The sequence below is a fragment of the Thyridium curvatum genome, assembly GCF_004353045.1.
Source record: "Thyridium curvatum strain D216 chromosome Unknown NODE_29_length_410198_cov_82.451705, whole genome shotgun sequence".
Taxonomy (NCBI): domain Eukaryota; kingdom Fungi; phylum Ascomycota; class Sordariomycetes; order Thyridiales; family Thyridiaceae; genus Thyridium; species Thyridium curvatum.
In genome coordinates, this window is record NW_022156784.1 from 196,344 (window position 1) to 210,497 (window position 14,154).

Genomic DNA, 14,154 nt, shown 5'->3' on the forward strand with positions numbered 1-14,154 from the left:
TACAGCACTTCTTTGTCTACTGCTCGTTTGGCCTCGAATATCGCGCGCCCCTGTCAGATATATATCTTGACTCTGCCCACAGCGCGACGATCCCAAGCTTCTCTGATACCTTTGGGATGCGAGAATTAGTAGCCATACTGCTCCCAGTTACCCCTCCTCACGCACAAAGCTAGGCACCTCTACCTACATTACCGCGACCGTACCACCACTGCTTCCTCTTCCCAAGGAATCAAATTCACAACGACCCTAGAAACCCGCCATGGCAGAGGCTGTGACCGATACTGGTCATCCTGACCAGGCTGATTATGTTGATGTCAGTCTGGGAAATGCCGACGACGCTCACATCGACCTGATCGGCTTTGACGATGACGACTTCGATTTCACCCACGCCGATGAAAATGCCACTGTTTCTGAAGTGGCTCACAAGGCTCAGGCAGACGATGTCGCAACAAGTGAGCAGACTGTAGGAGCGGAGACTGACATCCAAGCCGCTGAGCTTGATGAAATCACTTTTGACGGAGATGAGGAACATATAGCAGCTGAAGTCACGTCTGCTGCAGCCGACGCTACAGGAACGACTGAACAGGCGCTGGAGGATTTCGATGAAATCACTTACGATGGCTATGAGGCGGAGATCACGGCGAGTGGCACAAATGACGACGAAGCTCTGCGACACATTGGTGGAACACAGGCAACCGGTCACAATGGAGAGACCCAGGAGGGCTCAATCGCCTCACACAACACCACCACAGAGCCCATTGATGCTACTGTGAGAAATGTAACAGAACACCAACCCACTCCTGGCTTCTCTGCCTTGACCTTCGACGGGGTGTTCGATGACGTACCCAGGCTGCAGGATGCAGCTGGTGTAGATGTCGGCGACGTTGTGGACGATGCCAGAGATGCTGGTGAAGGGGATGTTACGGGAGAAATGAGTCTCGAGTTCGATGATGCAAGTGCTTCATACGAGAGTGATAGAGAAGAGAGTCCCTTTGCGACCTCGCCCCCCAATGTTACTGTAACTTGGGGTGATGAGGTCTGCCCACTGTTCAAGACCGTGGATGGTCAGCAGCCGGGTTCCTACTACCTGGATGATACCGAGTATATCGATCGCCCGCTCTCCGATTTCCTGACTAGAATTCGGGAGTCGATTGCAGAATGGCTCAATTCCAACGACGAACTCCTGATCCGAGTCCAGGAGCTTGGTCTTGAGTTTGCAGAGGTACGTTGTATTCTTTCCGTGGGAGTGAACCATGGGGACTGCAGTTGCTAACAATCGCCAGACAACCACAGGTGCTATCCTGGATCAGTTCACTTTCGGCCAGCTCTTGGGCTTGCACAACACACTGGCTATGAATGATGGCGAGGTCCCGACCCCGGAGTTACACCTCGTCCTCACTACACGCCCTAATTGTAGCGTGAGGATCCAGAAGCTTGTCCAGGCCGCCAATGAGGGCCGAGGCCTCTCTGCTCTCCAGTCAGAGCTGTCATCTAGCGCCTCGAATGATGCCGATGATGTGGAGCAGGGCTCCGAGATGTCGTCACCTGTGAAGTCTGCGCTGCACGATGATGCTGAAATCGCGCCTCACCCGTACTCAGATGCTCCTTCAGTTGATGAGAATGGCGAGGACTTGATCCTTGGATACAACGAAGCATATGACCAGACCGACATGGCTGGTGGTGAGATGGGCGGTCCACTTGAGGAGCACCTGGCTAGTTCTCATGGACAAGACGTGGCCCATGAAGGTGACGATTCTCATCCGGAGGCCCACCAGTCGACCGAGGTTTCTCAGGATTTGGATGTTGCCCAAAGTCATGATCTGACTGGCATAGTTGAAGACACGGACTTCACGGTTGATTTCCGCGAGACTCCTCCAGCGGACACTAATGCTTCCCTACAAGCCGACGATTCCGAGATCGTCCAAGGAAACACCGAGGATAAGATCCAGGACATGGACTATCTCGATTTCGACGACGAAGTTGTTGAGCAGACAGATGTTCTGCAACCATCGGCTCACGAAGATACCGCGACCGGAGCAACCCAGCTGGACGAACTGGACGGCGGAGAAGATGGAATGCAAACCGCCAGTAAGGTAACAAATGAAGAATTGGTAGAGCACTACGACAATATCGACTACGGTCAGGATCATTCCAGCGTAAGCAACACCATAAGCGGCGAGGAGCTCGGCCATGACGATCAGCTTCCTGTGACTGCCGAACATGAGACTGCTCAATTCCCGGCTGGGGAGTCATCGCAGAACACCGGAGTCACCCGCAAGGATGAGGATCTAGATGAGATCGACTGGGAGGATGACGAGGATGATACAGCTGCGCAGAAAGCGCAGGCATCTACACCTACAAGCGTTACCGGAAAACGCGGCCGTGAGGCGGAGGACGGTGAGGGTCTGGCTGACGAGCACGGTATGTTTCCTGGCCAACCGCCTTTTCTCTCAATTGTTGTTGATGAAACTAACATCTCCTTTTAGACGTCAAGCGGCATCGGGCTTGAGGCCGACTATGCCGTTCTGCCGACACTGCCTCGCTCCAGCACCCCGTCTGTTTGACACGAAGAAATTGTAGTGCAATTGCTTCGGTCTTGTTGAAACATGATCTCCCGGCCCTTTTCTACACCAAGCCTCTCCTTCCCCCACCGCATTCTGACGCGACACTACTAACAACCGATATGGCACCGGATGACTCCTCGGTTCTCATGGACATGGGCATTTGCTGGATAGACCAGCCAGGTAAGTACTTCTGAGAGTCGGTCGGCAACAGGTCAAGAAAGATCTACTGTTTGGTGTTGTTTCTTTTTCGTATCTATGCCGCACCTACGGCAACTCGACCGTTTGATACCCTCTGCGCTAGCGCAGACAATGGTTGGCGACACATGCCGCAGCACGCTTGTCGACTCATGATTTAGGAAGCAGCAATTTCCTCTTTGGCGTTGGGATTTGGTTGCGAGCTGGGTCCGGAAAGGAGTCGGCAAGGTTGCCTTTGTACTAGTATCTACATAGCGCTCTGATTTCCCATCTCGGCTGTTGGAGGACGAGACATTGAGTGATGTCAACTCCTGGGAGGAGGACTGAGTATGGGCCATGGACTTGGTGTTGGGAGCCGTAGCTGTGTTGCTCTTGATAAGACAGGAAAGGAAAATCAGGCGACTTGGGAGAGTAGACTGACTAGTCGAGCTATCAATACTGAGGTCTCGTTAATGAATCACAGCCCAATCTCACGGAGAAGAAGAGTCTGTATCAAGTGTTATCTTTTGCTATTTCTGGTGACAGTTCGTATCGATCTGCGTTCTTGTGCTGCCGCGGCGTGGTTGGCGCACCATGCCATGTTCCGGCCTGTTTGTGGACACGCCTCGTCATCCCTAATCTCCTTTGGGCCCAGTGTGCAGAACTAGCAGCCTTGCCAGATCCATCCCTGAAAACCAAACCAGATCATTATTAGTCCAGGAACAGATCGATGATCCAGAATGCAGTACGGAGCAGATTTCGTTCTTGCAGACAACACTCTCAAGGCTCTTTTCAAAGGCGAACACATCACTGCTTCGTAGGTAGACTGTAAAGACCGAGTATTCACGGGCTACCTCACTTCTATCGACTTGTACTTGTCTGCCATCCAGATCCTCACTTCGATCAAGTAGATTCTCCACCTCTGATGGTAGGACGATGACTGGCAAGTACATATGCCGATCGGATCCCTCAGTTTGGGGTCCCATGGGCAGCAGAAGCACAACTACTTGTATACTTGTAGTTTTCTCGAACAAGGGCATCAAGAACATGGCATGGGAGTGGGATGCTGGAGGGCCTGTACGTAATTACCAAGATTTGCGGCACTAGAGACCAAGAATCAGGGGTAAAGTCAGTCATCTTCGATGGAGAACCCCTGGCTCTCGAAGAATTTGGTGGCGCGAAGTCCTCTGGCCAGCGTGGTCGGAATCCACTGAAAGCCCGGCCAAGGGTAACTACCTACGGAGTAAGTTTGTGCACTGTGGGCTGTCCCGCCCGCCCAAAATGCCCACCTGAGCCGGCCGAGATAGTGGAGCGCACGACGCGCTTCTGTCCCCTCCATCCCTCCACTCCTCCTCGTACCGTTTGGTGCAAGGGAGAGGAGAACAGCTGGAGGTGTGCGTGAGGGACCCGAAAATCGCTGGGGTGAAGGGGGGCGCAGTGCGTCCAAGATCGAGAAACCCTCCAGTTCTCCCCCCTGACACGTCTGTGTGAATGCAGTTTACGTGAGTTTGGGTCAAGAAGTACCTAGGTAGCCCGTGGACACCTTTCCCTTTCCCACAAACCCGTACCCTACTTCGTACCCTTGCGCAGAAGCCGAAGCCAAGATCCAACCAGGGGTGAGCTTCTGAAACCCGTGCTTCGTCCTGGAGTCCATTCTTCTCTTGGTACTGTCCACTACCCACACCTGGCCTGAAGATTTGTTTCTCGTCATATTGGTTCGTGCTCTGTGCTAGTGCTCGACCGCGCCAGAGACCTCTTTGCTCGCCTGGACTTGTGGCCACTATTGTAACTTTACCCGGCGCCAGGACTCCTCGAAACAGATCAAACAGAAAAAAAAGCCCTGTTAACGACCGAGACAAATCCATAACAAATCCGCTCGTCGACTTCTGTTTTAGGCGGGCTGTCACAAACCACCCATTAAAAGCCCACCCCAGTCAGACAGAGTGCTGTACGTGCGCACACAGCGAGGCTTCCCGTCGGCTTCAAGAGACTTGCCAGGGATCGCGATTACATCGAGCCCGACATTCGTTAGAGCCGGCTTTCAGTCTCTCTCTCTACACTTCGAGAACACGAGACATCCATGGCTGTGCCCTGAGAACACCACGGCTTCTTCTCGATCCGACCACGATCCCCTGCCACGGCGCGGAACCTCGTTGTCGGCTGCCCTCGACGCCAGTCTCTCCTTTGCGCCTTTCCGCGACCAGACACGGCGAAACAAACGACGTCCTTGCGCGCACACGAATGTATCTGTTGATCTAGCACACTAGTCGATTTGACGATCTCACTCGTTCCCTTTGCAAGTTACGATGGACGACAAGTAAGGCGACGACGCTCCTCGGGCAATGGGCGGGGCCTCGAACGAAGGCTGTCTGCATTGGCTGATGCGAAAGAAATGGGTGCTGACGAGTGCTGTACAGGTACATTGGCCTGGCTTTGGCCATAGCAGCCGGTTTGGCTATCGGTAGGCGCACACACAAAGCTTAACGATTGACGGACGGTGCAGCTAACCATGGATGTTGCGCGTAGGCACCAGTTTCGTGATCACGAAGAAGGTACGGAGTCCTCGAGACCACCGAGAGAAGCTGGCACGCTTGGCCGTCCCATCGTTCTTTGACGCTAACAGAGAGTCGACACAGGGTCTGATACAAGCAGAGCAAAAACACGGATTCGAAGGTGATGGCTTCGTATACATGAAGAACCCCATGTGGTGGGCGGGGATAACAACATGTGCGTGACAGTTCTGGCAACGTATCTGCCCGTGCAATCCCATAGTGTGCGGTGACTGATGATATATTTCCTGCAGTGGTCGTTGGAGAGATATGCAACTTTGCCGCCTACGCCTTCGCGCCAGCGATTCTGGTCACTCCCCTCGGTGCATTGAGCGTCTTGGTCGGTGCCGTCTTGGGTTCATATTTCCTCAACGAGATTCTAGGCGTGTTGGGCAGGTTAGGAAGCGCGATCTGCTTGATAGGTGCAGCTATCATTGTGCTGCATGCACCTCCAGACGAGGACATCACGACCATTGACGAGATTCTGAATCTCGCAATCCAGCCAGGTTGGATCCGCAAGCCCAACAACCCTCGTGCGTAACGAATCTAGCGCTGACTGTTTCTCAGGCTTTCTGCTCTATGCGATTGCGGTCACCGCCTACTCCTTTGTCGCGATATACAAGATTGCGCCGGTCCACGGCAAGAAGAACCCGCTCATCTATCTGAGCATCTGTTCGCTTGTTGGATCCGTCTCGGTCATGGCGATCAAGGCATTCGGCATCGCCCTGAAGCTGACCTTCGCCGGCAACAACCAGTTCACACACCCTTCGACCTACGTCTTCCTGATCATCACCGCCGTGAGCATCCTGACGCAGATGAATTACTTTAACAAGGCTCTCAGCCAGTTCCCCACCAACATGTTCGTCGCCTTTCCCTACGCCCAGACCTTGGCCTCTTCCGCATCATGTGTAGCTAAGCTAACTTGCTCACAGTGTCAACCCCCTCTACTACGTGACCTTCACGACCGCCACTCTTTGCGCCTCCTTCATCCTTTTCGGCGGCTTCAACACCACCGACACCGTCAACACCATCTCCCTCCTGTGCGGCTTCCTCGTCACCTTCACGGGGGTCTACCTCCTCAACCTGTCCCGCACCGACCCAGACGGCATGCGCATGCTCGCCGGCCAGGGCGGCTCCGACGCCACGGGCACCGACCTGGTCTCGAGCCTGCAGACGCGCATGAGCATGGAGGCCCGCCGCAGCTTCTCCGCCTCCCACCGGGGCCACCGCCGCAGCATCAGCAGCCAGATGGGCGACCGGCAGGGCCTCATCCGCGCCTACGACGAGGAGGAGGCGGCCGGCTTCGGGCTGACCGACCTCGCCGAGGACAGCGACGAGGAGGCCAACAGCAGCGGCGCCGCCAACGGCAGGCAGATGAACGGCGGCGCCGCCAACGGCAACCACCACGGCGGCTCAGATAAGGAGCGGACCGAGGCCATCGAGATGCAGCCGCCCAAGCCTTCGGACAGATGACGATAGTGAGGGGTCTCGCTTTTTCGCCCTTTGGGCCAGCCCTCCTCGTCTTTTGCGTTTTTACCGTGGAAAATTTGGCGGACTTTCTTTCGCATCTAGGTCGTCATCATCTTATATTAGAAAACCAGGAAGGGAACTCACTCGGGACGAACATACATACATTTATTTGTATATTTTCATTTTTCTTGCCCCAACCCCTTCGCCGCCTATACCACCAAGGGTTAGAAAGAGCACCCTTGTGCAAATGTTGTGCCTTTTCCACCAAAATTCAACACAGCACATGAACGCACGATACAAGGGGTGGAAGAGGGCAAACAAAGCAAAGATCTGGAAGAGAACACGGCGGGCAAACGTAACGAATAGTACACAAGGGGGCGAGGCGGCAACGACTTTTCTTTTTTTTTTCTTTTCTCTCTCTATTTCCTTGGAGGATGGGATTCACGGGAAAGGGAAGAGGGGAGGGGAACCGTCATATTTCCATTATTCTTCTTCATCCACGGAATCTCATACCGGGAATTGGGGCGTTCAAGGCGTCGGAAAACTCAGTGTGTTCTTTGACATCACACACAAGAAGAGACGAAGGACGGGAGGGGGAAACGGGAAGGGGGGTTGTGTTTTGTGTTTTTAATTGGTTTCTCGTTTTTCGCCCTCCCTCTTTTTCCAACATTTGTAGGCAAACGCATCGGGGAATCTCTGGGAGGGGGGCGGGGGCCTTCTTTTGTACGATCATGTAGCAGAGGACGGATCTGGGAAAGGAAAGATGACGAGAGGAGGCTGGCTGGGACCATTTACGAGATAGCATTGCTTTCAACGGAGCTACATAGCGAGAGACAATTGACTTGCCTTTGGCCATTATAGAGTGTGTTTTAAACCTGATTTGTTGGTGTGTGGTGAAAGTTTTCAAAGATCTTCAGAGACGAGTTCTAAAAGCGTGGGCTTGGTGATATGACATGACACTACTGTGCACAATTTACGTGGAACTGCGCAGTTCACCGGCACATCAAAGCTGAAGAAGAGGGTATTTCTTTTGGTTCGTCAGATATTATTGCTATCTGTCATCATGGGTTTGCACGAGTCGCAAAGCCCTTTTTTGAGGAAGCAACATTCCTTTACCAGTTCCCACCGTTCGCAAAATAATGCAGAATGATTCATCGAGAGACGCCGTATGATTTATCGACCCATCCGATCCATCACCAATGTTGATAAGCAGCCGGCTCGTCCGGGTAAGCAGGAGATGAGCCCTGGGCAGTAGAGGCACCACCACCGAAGTCGTGGGTGTCCTGGCCGCCAAGGTCCATGTCCAAAGCTCCATCGAAACTTCCAATAGCACCAAGACCGTGAGTGTTGGCATGGGCATGACCAAGAGCCCCGGTCATGTTGATATCGTCCACCACATCCGGCACGGCGGCCATAACACGCTGGTTAGGATTTCCTCCAACCTCCGAGACACCCTATTGCTCGGGGGCAGCTTCCTCCTCACCACCCTGCTCTGCCTGTCGCGCAGCCTCGGCCTGAGCCTGGGCCTGGGCGGCCTTAGCGCCGTAGTCCTGGCTGACGGGAGCGAGAACGGGCTGCTCCTCCTTGGGCTCGATAATGGTGACGGCATCGGGCAGGGACTTCTGGGGACCAGACTTGCCCTCGGGGTCGGAGCCGCGCATGATCTTGACCTTGATACCCAGGACACCCTGGCGCAGCAGGACGTGGCGGGTGGCGCTGTCGATGAAGTCCTTGGCAGGCTGGCCGGAGTGGATCATGAAGCCGTCGGTGAACTTCATGGACTTGGCACGGGCAGCACGGAGCTTGCCGGAGACGACGACCTCGCAACCCTTGGCGCCGCTCTCCATGATGAAGCGGAGGACACCATAGCAGGCACGGCGGACGGCAAGACCGTTGAGGAGCTTGTAGCGGAGAGACTCGCACTGGGCGACGGCGGACAGACCGCGGTTCTGGACCTTGGCGGCGTAGAGGGAGACGCTGTTCTCGGGGAACTTGAAGCGCTTCTGGATGAGGGAGGTGAGCTCGCGGATGCGGCGACCCTGCTCACCGAGAACCTCCTGGGTGTGGGTGGCGCGGATGATGATGTCGGTGACGGTAGGAGTGACGCGGACCTCGACGCCGGAGTATCCCTCCTCAGCCAGCTCGCGCTGGAAGAACTCGTTCAGCTCGGCATAGAAAACACCGTCGGCGACGAACTTTCTCCGCTTGGAACTGTAGATTCGCGATGAAATGTCAGCGATCGGTCCTGTTTCCTGCCCATAAATTTCCCATCGTGTGTTCTGCCCCATATCCAAAGCCCATATGGTTTCCTTCTTCATTATCCTCCCCGCGCCTTTCGAGTATTTCCTCCTGTCCCCAAGGGATGATGCATATAACTTACATCTGAGCACCGGGAGTGGCCATTTTGACTCAATTCCTGTTGATGTAGTCGGGAATCGATGGGAAGGTCGAGGTGGTCAAAGGTGGGTTGAAGTCTCTCGACGTGGTCGCTGTCGAAGTTGGCGGCCAAAAAATTAATTGAATTGCGAGGACACACCAAATTTTCGGGGCAGTGGTGGGGGAGGGAAGCCCTAACTCGCTAACAATGGAGCCAGAGGTCAGAGTGAGTGGGAAGTGCGGTTGGTCAAATCTGGCTTGTGCTCTTTGGGGTGGGGTCAATTTTTTATCAACAGGAGTTTTTTCCGTTCCGGGCTCTCTCGCGCTGATAAGCCCCGAGCAAGTGATGATAAGAGCGAGAGTGACGCTTGAACCCCACTCCCAGCCAGACCTGCGATCCCAGAGAGCTGTCTTCCAGGGGGGACTGGATAGTGGGGCATCCATACTAGAGGCTACCTACTAGGTACCTTACCCAGCTGACTAGCAGGCCTAAGTTTCAGTATCAAACACAAGTACAATGTCTCTGCAGATAGCTGATCTCGCTACCTTGATTCCATGGCATTTCTAACCCCAATCACCCGACCACCCGCCCCTAGACTACTAGTACAGAAGAGCTTCCACCGAGCAAGAGGTCACACAGGCCACCGCGCAGTCACTCATACCCCTCTGACGACCGAAAGTGCGACCACATGCTCCGGGCCAAACAACGGGCTGGGTGACCAGCTTCACTTCCAACAGCTTGTCCTTCCATTCCTTCGTATCCGAGCGAGAAGTCCTTGTCCTCATCGTTACTCCATGGAGTCGTGACTGTCAGAACAATCGACCCTCAGCTTCAGCACCTCTGGCCCCTCCGCTCGGGGAGGGAGCTTGATGGCCTTGTCCATGCATGCGAGGTTCTGATATCCACCCTCATACACACCCACGCATACACGCATAAAGACCTTAGTCTCTACTCTTCTTTTTTTTTGCGCGGCAGGACTGGAGGGATGGAGATCATACAGGTCTGTATTGCACTATATAAATCTTGGCCTCTCTTCTTCCCTGCTTACTGGGTGTTGACGCAGACCATCGAGAACGTCCATGCTGTCTCGGGCGGGACGCCCACATTGGGCACCCTCAAACTGTCCAACTTCCACATCATCTTTTGCGCACCCTTCCCTGTTGCCAAAGAGCCATCCCAGACCCAGGAATCCCGGCCGCCCCGACAAAGAGAATCTTGGATAACTTATCCCATCATCTCCCACTGTACCTTCCGACCGACGCCTCCGACCAGCGGCATCCCCTCCACTATTCGCATACGGTGTCGTGACTTTAACTTTGTCACGTTCAACTTCACTGACGACAAGCAAGCAAAAGAGGCCTTCGAGTTCATCCGCAACCGTACTTGTCGCCTAGGCGGCATCGATAAACTCTATGCCTTCCATTACACGCCTGCAAAGCAAGAGAAGGGTTTCAACGGGTGGGATCTATACGACGCAAGGGCAGAGTTCCGCCGTCAAGGCATCAGTGAGAAGTCGTCAGACAAAGGCTGGAGGATATCGACAATCAACCAGGATTACGCCTTCTCTCCGACCTATCCGGCGCTGCTAGCGGTCCCCTCAAAGATATCGGATAATGTACTCAAGTACGCTGCCAACTTCCGGTCGCGCGCCCGCATTCCCACGCTCTCCTACTATCACCCCGTGACCAACTGTACCATTACCAGGAGCTCCCAGCCTTTTGTAGGCCTGAGGAATAACAGAAGTATCCAAGATGAGCGCTTGGTCGGGGCCTGCTTCTACCCTTCAACAGACTTTATGAGCAGTCCCGCCAATGGTCAGACTGATGGCAGCCCTGCATCAAGCCAGCAAGACCTAGCAGCCCTGCCACAAGCAGACTCGGATCTTTCAGAGACCGAGAGATTGGAAGAGGACATGCTCACCGCACCCGAGATCATCTATGACGAAGAAACCGGTCAACGGATAGTCGGTGCTCGGCGCGATAATCTCATTGTCGACGCACGCCCGGCCATCAACTCGTACGCGATGCAAGCGATCGGATACGGTTCCGAAAATATGGAGTACTACAAATCCGCAAAGAAGGTGTTCCTTAGTATCGACAACATCCACGTGATGAGAGACTCCCTCAACAAGGTGATAGACGCAATCAAGGATGCCGACATCTCCCCTTTCGCTTGCAACAGAGAACTGCTGGCCAAGAGCGGCTGGCTGAAACACATTACCGGCATCTTGGATGGCTCGCAGATAATAGCACGGCAGGTCGGCGTCCACGCCGCCCACGTACTGATCCATTGCTCCGATGGCTGGGACCGAACAAGCCAGCTCAGCGCTCTGTCACAGATTATGCTCGACCCCTACTATCGGACCATTGACGGGTTCATCATTCTCGTGGAGAAAGATTGGCTGTCGTTTGGTCACATGTTCCAACAACGCTCCGGCTTCCTGAATCACGACAAGTGGTTTATCTCGCAGAGTGATGCGATGGCCGGAGCAAGGATAGAACCCGGGGAAAATGATGGACGAAATGACGCAATCGAAAATGCAATGGCCAGTGCGAAGCGCTTCTTTAGGAGAGGGCAAGAGAAGGATGAGTCTGATGCGGACAGTGCGGCGATATCAGATGAGCCAACAGCGAAACAAGCACCAATTACGGACAATCAGGCTACTCGCCCAAAGGAAATAAGCCCAGTGTTTCACCAGTTCCTGGATGCCACATATCAGCTTCTGAGACAGCATCCCAACCAGTTTGAGTTCAATGAACGGTTCCTGCGTCGGCTATTGTATCACCTCTACTCTTGCCAGTACGGGACCTTTCTCTACAACAATGAGCGTCAGCGCCGGGATGCCAAGGTGAAGGAACGGACGTCCTCAGTCTGGGACTACTTCCTGTCCCGCCGCCAGGAGTTCACGAATCCGGAATACGACCCGAACATTGACGAGCACACAAAGGGCAAGGAACGTCTCATTTTCCCACGGCTCAAAGAAGTCCGTTGGTGGCACCAGGTCTTCAATCGAACCGACGAGGATATGAATGGGGGCATCAATGCGGCCCAGCTTCACGCCGAGAAGATCGCGACGTATCAATCAGCATCCCCTCTTGCCTTCAGCCCCAAGTCGAACGGCAGCGCTGCGAATAGTCAGCCCGGTTCGCCGCGAAGAGGCACCAGCCCTCGACCCCCGGGTCTTCCAACGAGCCAGTCCGTTCTTAGCGGTGTCGAGACGGCGCATGCCATGCTCACACCAGGATCAGCCTCGACGCCTTCACTTACTAAGAGTGCCTCAGCGGGTGCTGCTGATCCCGGAGCTTTCGCAACCCTGCGGGAGGGCATCGCAGGTCTAGGCATAGGACAAAAGGTTGGCGGCGTCTTGGGCGGCCGGGGGAATGCGGCCAGCAAGGATAAGGACGGTGCCGGGTTTACATCGCAAGACCAGGAATTAACGTAGGCTCTTTACCTCCATGACTTATACAATAACGTTCTGGATCGAGGCTAGTATCAACTTCTGTCCAAAGAAACAATCAGGAACTCTGATTGTGTTGGGAGTGCGCTGCCGGGTGTCGCACGACTTAGACCGCCCAAATATTTCTGCCGCCTTGCCCCTCCATAACTTTTTTGTCAGTAGGCATTATCGCCGCTAAACGCAGTGGTGATCCGGGGACTCGAGCTTGAATAAAAAAAATGCTCTTATTAATCTTGTGAAGCATTCCCCCCAGCTCTCATAGTAGCCGTGATCGGGTGTAGTCTTCCCTGCGACAACCTCTATTTCACCCGCGGCGCACATCCCGATCTGCAATGGCTGAGTCGCACCCCGCTTCCACCAACACCACCACCAGACCAGCACACCTCGAGCCCTCCAAGCTGGGCACAAAGCAGTAGTATGTCCTCCATCTCTCTGTATCTCTCTCTCTCGGAAACGCGTTTCTGAAGGCTAATGTTTGCCCCCCCCCTCTCTCTCTCGCTCCACAGCTGGGATGCCCTCTACGCGCGCGAGCTGACCAACCACGCCCACGACCCGGCCGACAAGGGCACCGTCTGGTTCGACGACTCGGACGCCGAGGCCAAGCTGGTCGCCTTCCTCGACGACCCGGAGGCGGAGGCGGAGGCGGAGGCGGGCCTGCCGCTGGACCGCGCGTCGACCTCCTTCCTCGACCTCGGCTGCGGCAACGGCAGCCTGCTGCTCGCGCTGCGCGAGGACGGCTGGCGCGGCCGCCTCCTGGGCGTCGACTACAGCGCCGCGAGCGTCGAGCTGGCGCGGCAGGTCGCCGCCTCCGCCGCGCAGCAGCAGCAGCAGCAGCAGCAGGAAGAACAAGAACAAGAAGAAGGTGACGGTGTACCGCCGCCGCCGCCGCCGCCGCCGCCGCCAGAGTTCGCCGAGTGGGACGTCCTCAACGGCGGGCTCGACGTGGTCGGCGGACGGGCGGCCTGGGACGTGGTGCTCGACAAGGGCACCTTCGACGCCGTGAGCCTGAGCGCGGGCGCCGCGTGCGAAGGGTACGGGCGCCGCGTGCTCGAGGTGCTGCGCGAGGGCGGCGTCTTCCTCGTCACGAGCTGCAACTGGACCGAGGCCGAGCTCAGGGCCTGGTTCGAGGAGGAGGAAGGAGACGGGGGAGACGGGCCGGGCTCGGGCGACGGCGACGGCGACGGCCGCGCGCGGCTCGTGCAGGTCGGCAGGGTCAACTACCCGAGCTTCAGCTTCGGCGGGGTCAAGGGGCAGACCATCAGCACTGTGTGCTTCATGAAGAAGACGGGGAGGTAGGGAGTGAGTGCGTAGTTCGGACCTCTCCGGTCTCGGGGCCAGGCAACGACGGCATGACTGGATTTTCGAAGATGCACAGAGAAAAGATATTTAGCAGGGATGGATCATGAAGATACCCATACATGAAAGGGGCGCGTGCGTGGGAGAGGAGCAAATAGTGGCATGCATACTTAACACGGCCAGGTTAGCCAGATACATCAGGCATGGAGACTGAGAACAAAGAGAAAAAGAACATCGATTGCAAACTTTGTGACACAGCTGCTCTGG

The 14,154-nt window shown here is 55.2% G+C and overlaps 6 protein-coding genes across 6 annotated transcripts; 4 read left to right on the plus strand and 2 right to left on the minus strand.

The window, feature by feature from the left end:
- Positions 1 to 259: 259 nt before the first annotated feature.
- On the plus strand, positions 260 to 2,509 carry E0L32_005531 (uncharacterized protein; the record flags this gene model as incomplete). The annotated part of the gene is made up of 3 exons (XM_031140063.1): positions 260 to 1,222; positions 1,284 to 2,421; positions 2,487 to 2,509. 3 exons carry the CDS (start codon positions 260 to 262, stop codon positions 2,507 to 2,509), a joined length of 2,124 nt encoding a protein of 707 aa, XP_030996046.1.
- A 2,738-nt stretch (positions 2,510 to 5,247) lies between these two features.
- On the plus strand, positions 5,248 to 6,760 carry E0L32_005532 (uncharacterized protein; the record flags this gene model as incomplete). Its single annotated transcript, XM_031140064.1, has 4 exons — positions 5,248 to 5,290; positions 5,542 to 5,793; positions 5,855 to 6,146; positions 6,220 to 6,760. The coding sequence occupies 4 exons, from the start codon at positions 5,248 to 5,250 to the stop codon at positions 6,758 to 6,760; spliced, it is 1,128 nt and encodes a 375-aa protein (XP_030996047.1).
- A 1,190-nt stretch (positions 6,761 to 7,950) lies between these two features.
- On the minus strand, positions 7,951 to 8,172 carry E0L32_005533 (uncharacterized protein; the record flags this gene model as incomplete). Its single annotated transcript, XM_031140065.1, has 1 exon — positions 7,951 to 8,172. One exon carries the CDS (start codon positions 8,170 to 8,172, stop codon positions 7,951 to 7,953), a length of 222 nt encoding a protein of 73 aa, XP_030996048.1.
- A 39-nt stretch (positions 8,173 to 8,211) lies between these two features.
- On the minus strand, positions 8,212 to 9,160 carry E0L32_005534 (uncharacterized protein; the record flags this gene model as incomplete). The annotated part of the gene is made up of 2 exons (XM_031140066.1): positions 8,212 to 8,968; positions 9,138 to 9,160. 2 exons carry the CDS (start codon positions 9,158 to 9,160, stop codon positions 8,212 to 8,214), a joined length of 780 nt encoding a protein of 259 aa, XP_030996049.1.
- Positions 9,161 to 10,119: 959 nt separating this feature from the next.
- On the plus strand, positions 10,120 to 12,576 carry E0L32_005535 (uncharacterized protein; the record flags this gene model as incomplete). Its single annotated transcript, XM_031140067.1, has 1 exon — positions 10,120 to 12,576. One exon carries the CDS (start codon positions 10,120 to 10,122, stop codon positions 12,574 to 12,576), a length of 2,457 nt encoding a protein of 818 aa, XP_030996050.1.
- A 347-nt stretch (positions 12,577 to 12,923) lies between these two features.
- Positions 12,924 to 13,887, plus strand: E0L32_005536 (uncharacterized protein; the record flags this gene model as incomplete). Its single annotated transcript, XM_031140068.1, has 2 exons — positions 12,924 to 13,006; positions 13,098 to 13,887. 2 exons carry the CDS (start codon positions 12,924 to 12,926, stop codon positions 13,885 to 13,887), a joined length of 873 nt encoding a protein of 290 aa, XP_030996051.1.
- Positions 13,888 to 14,154: the final 267 nt, after the last annotated feature.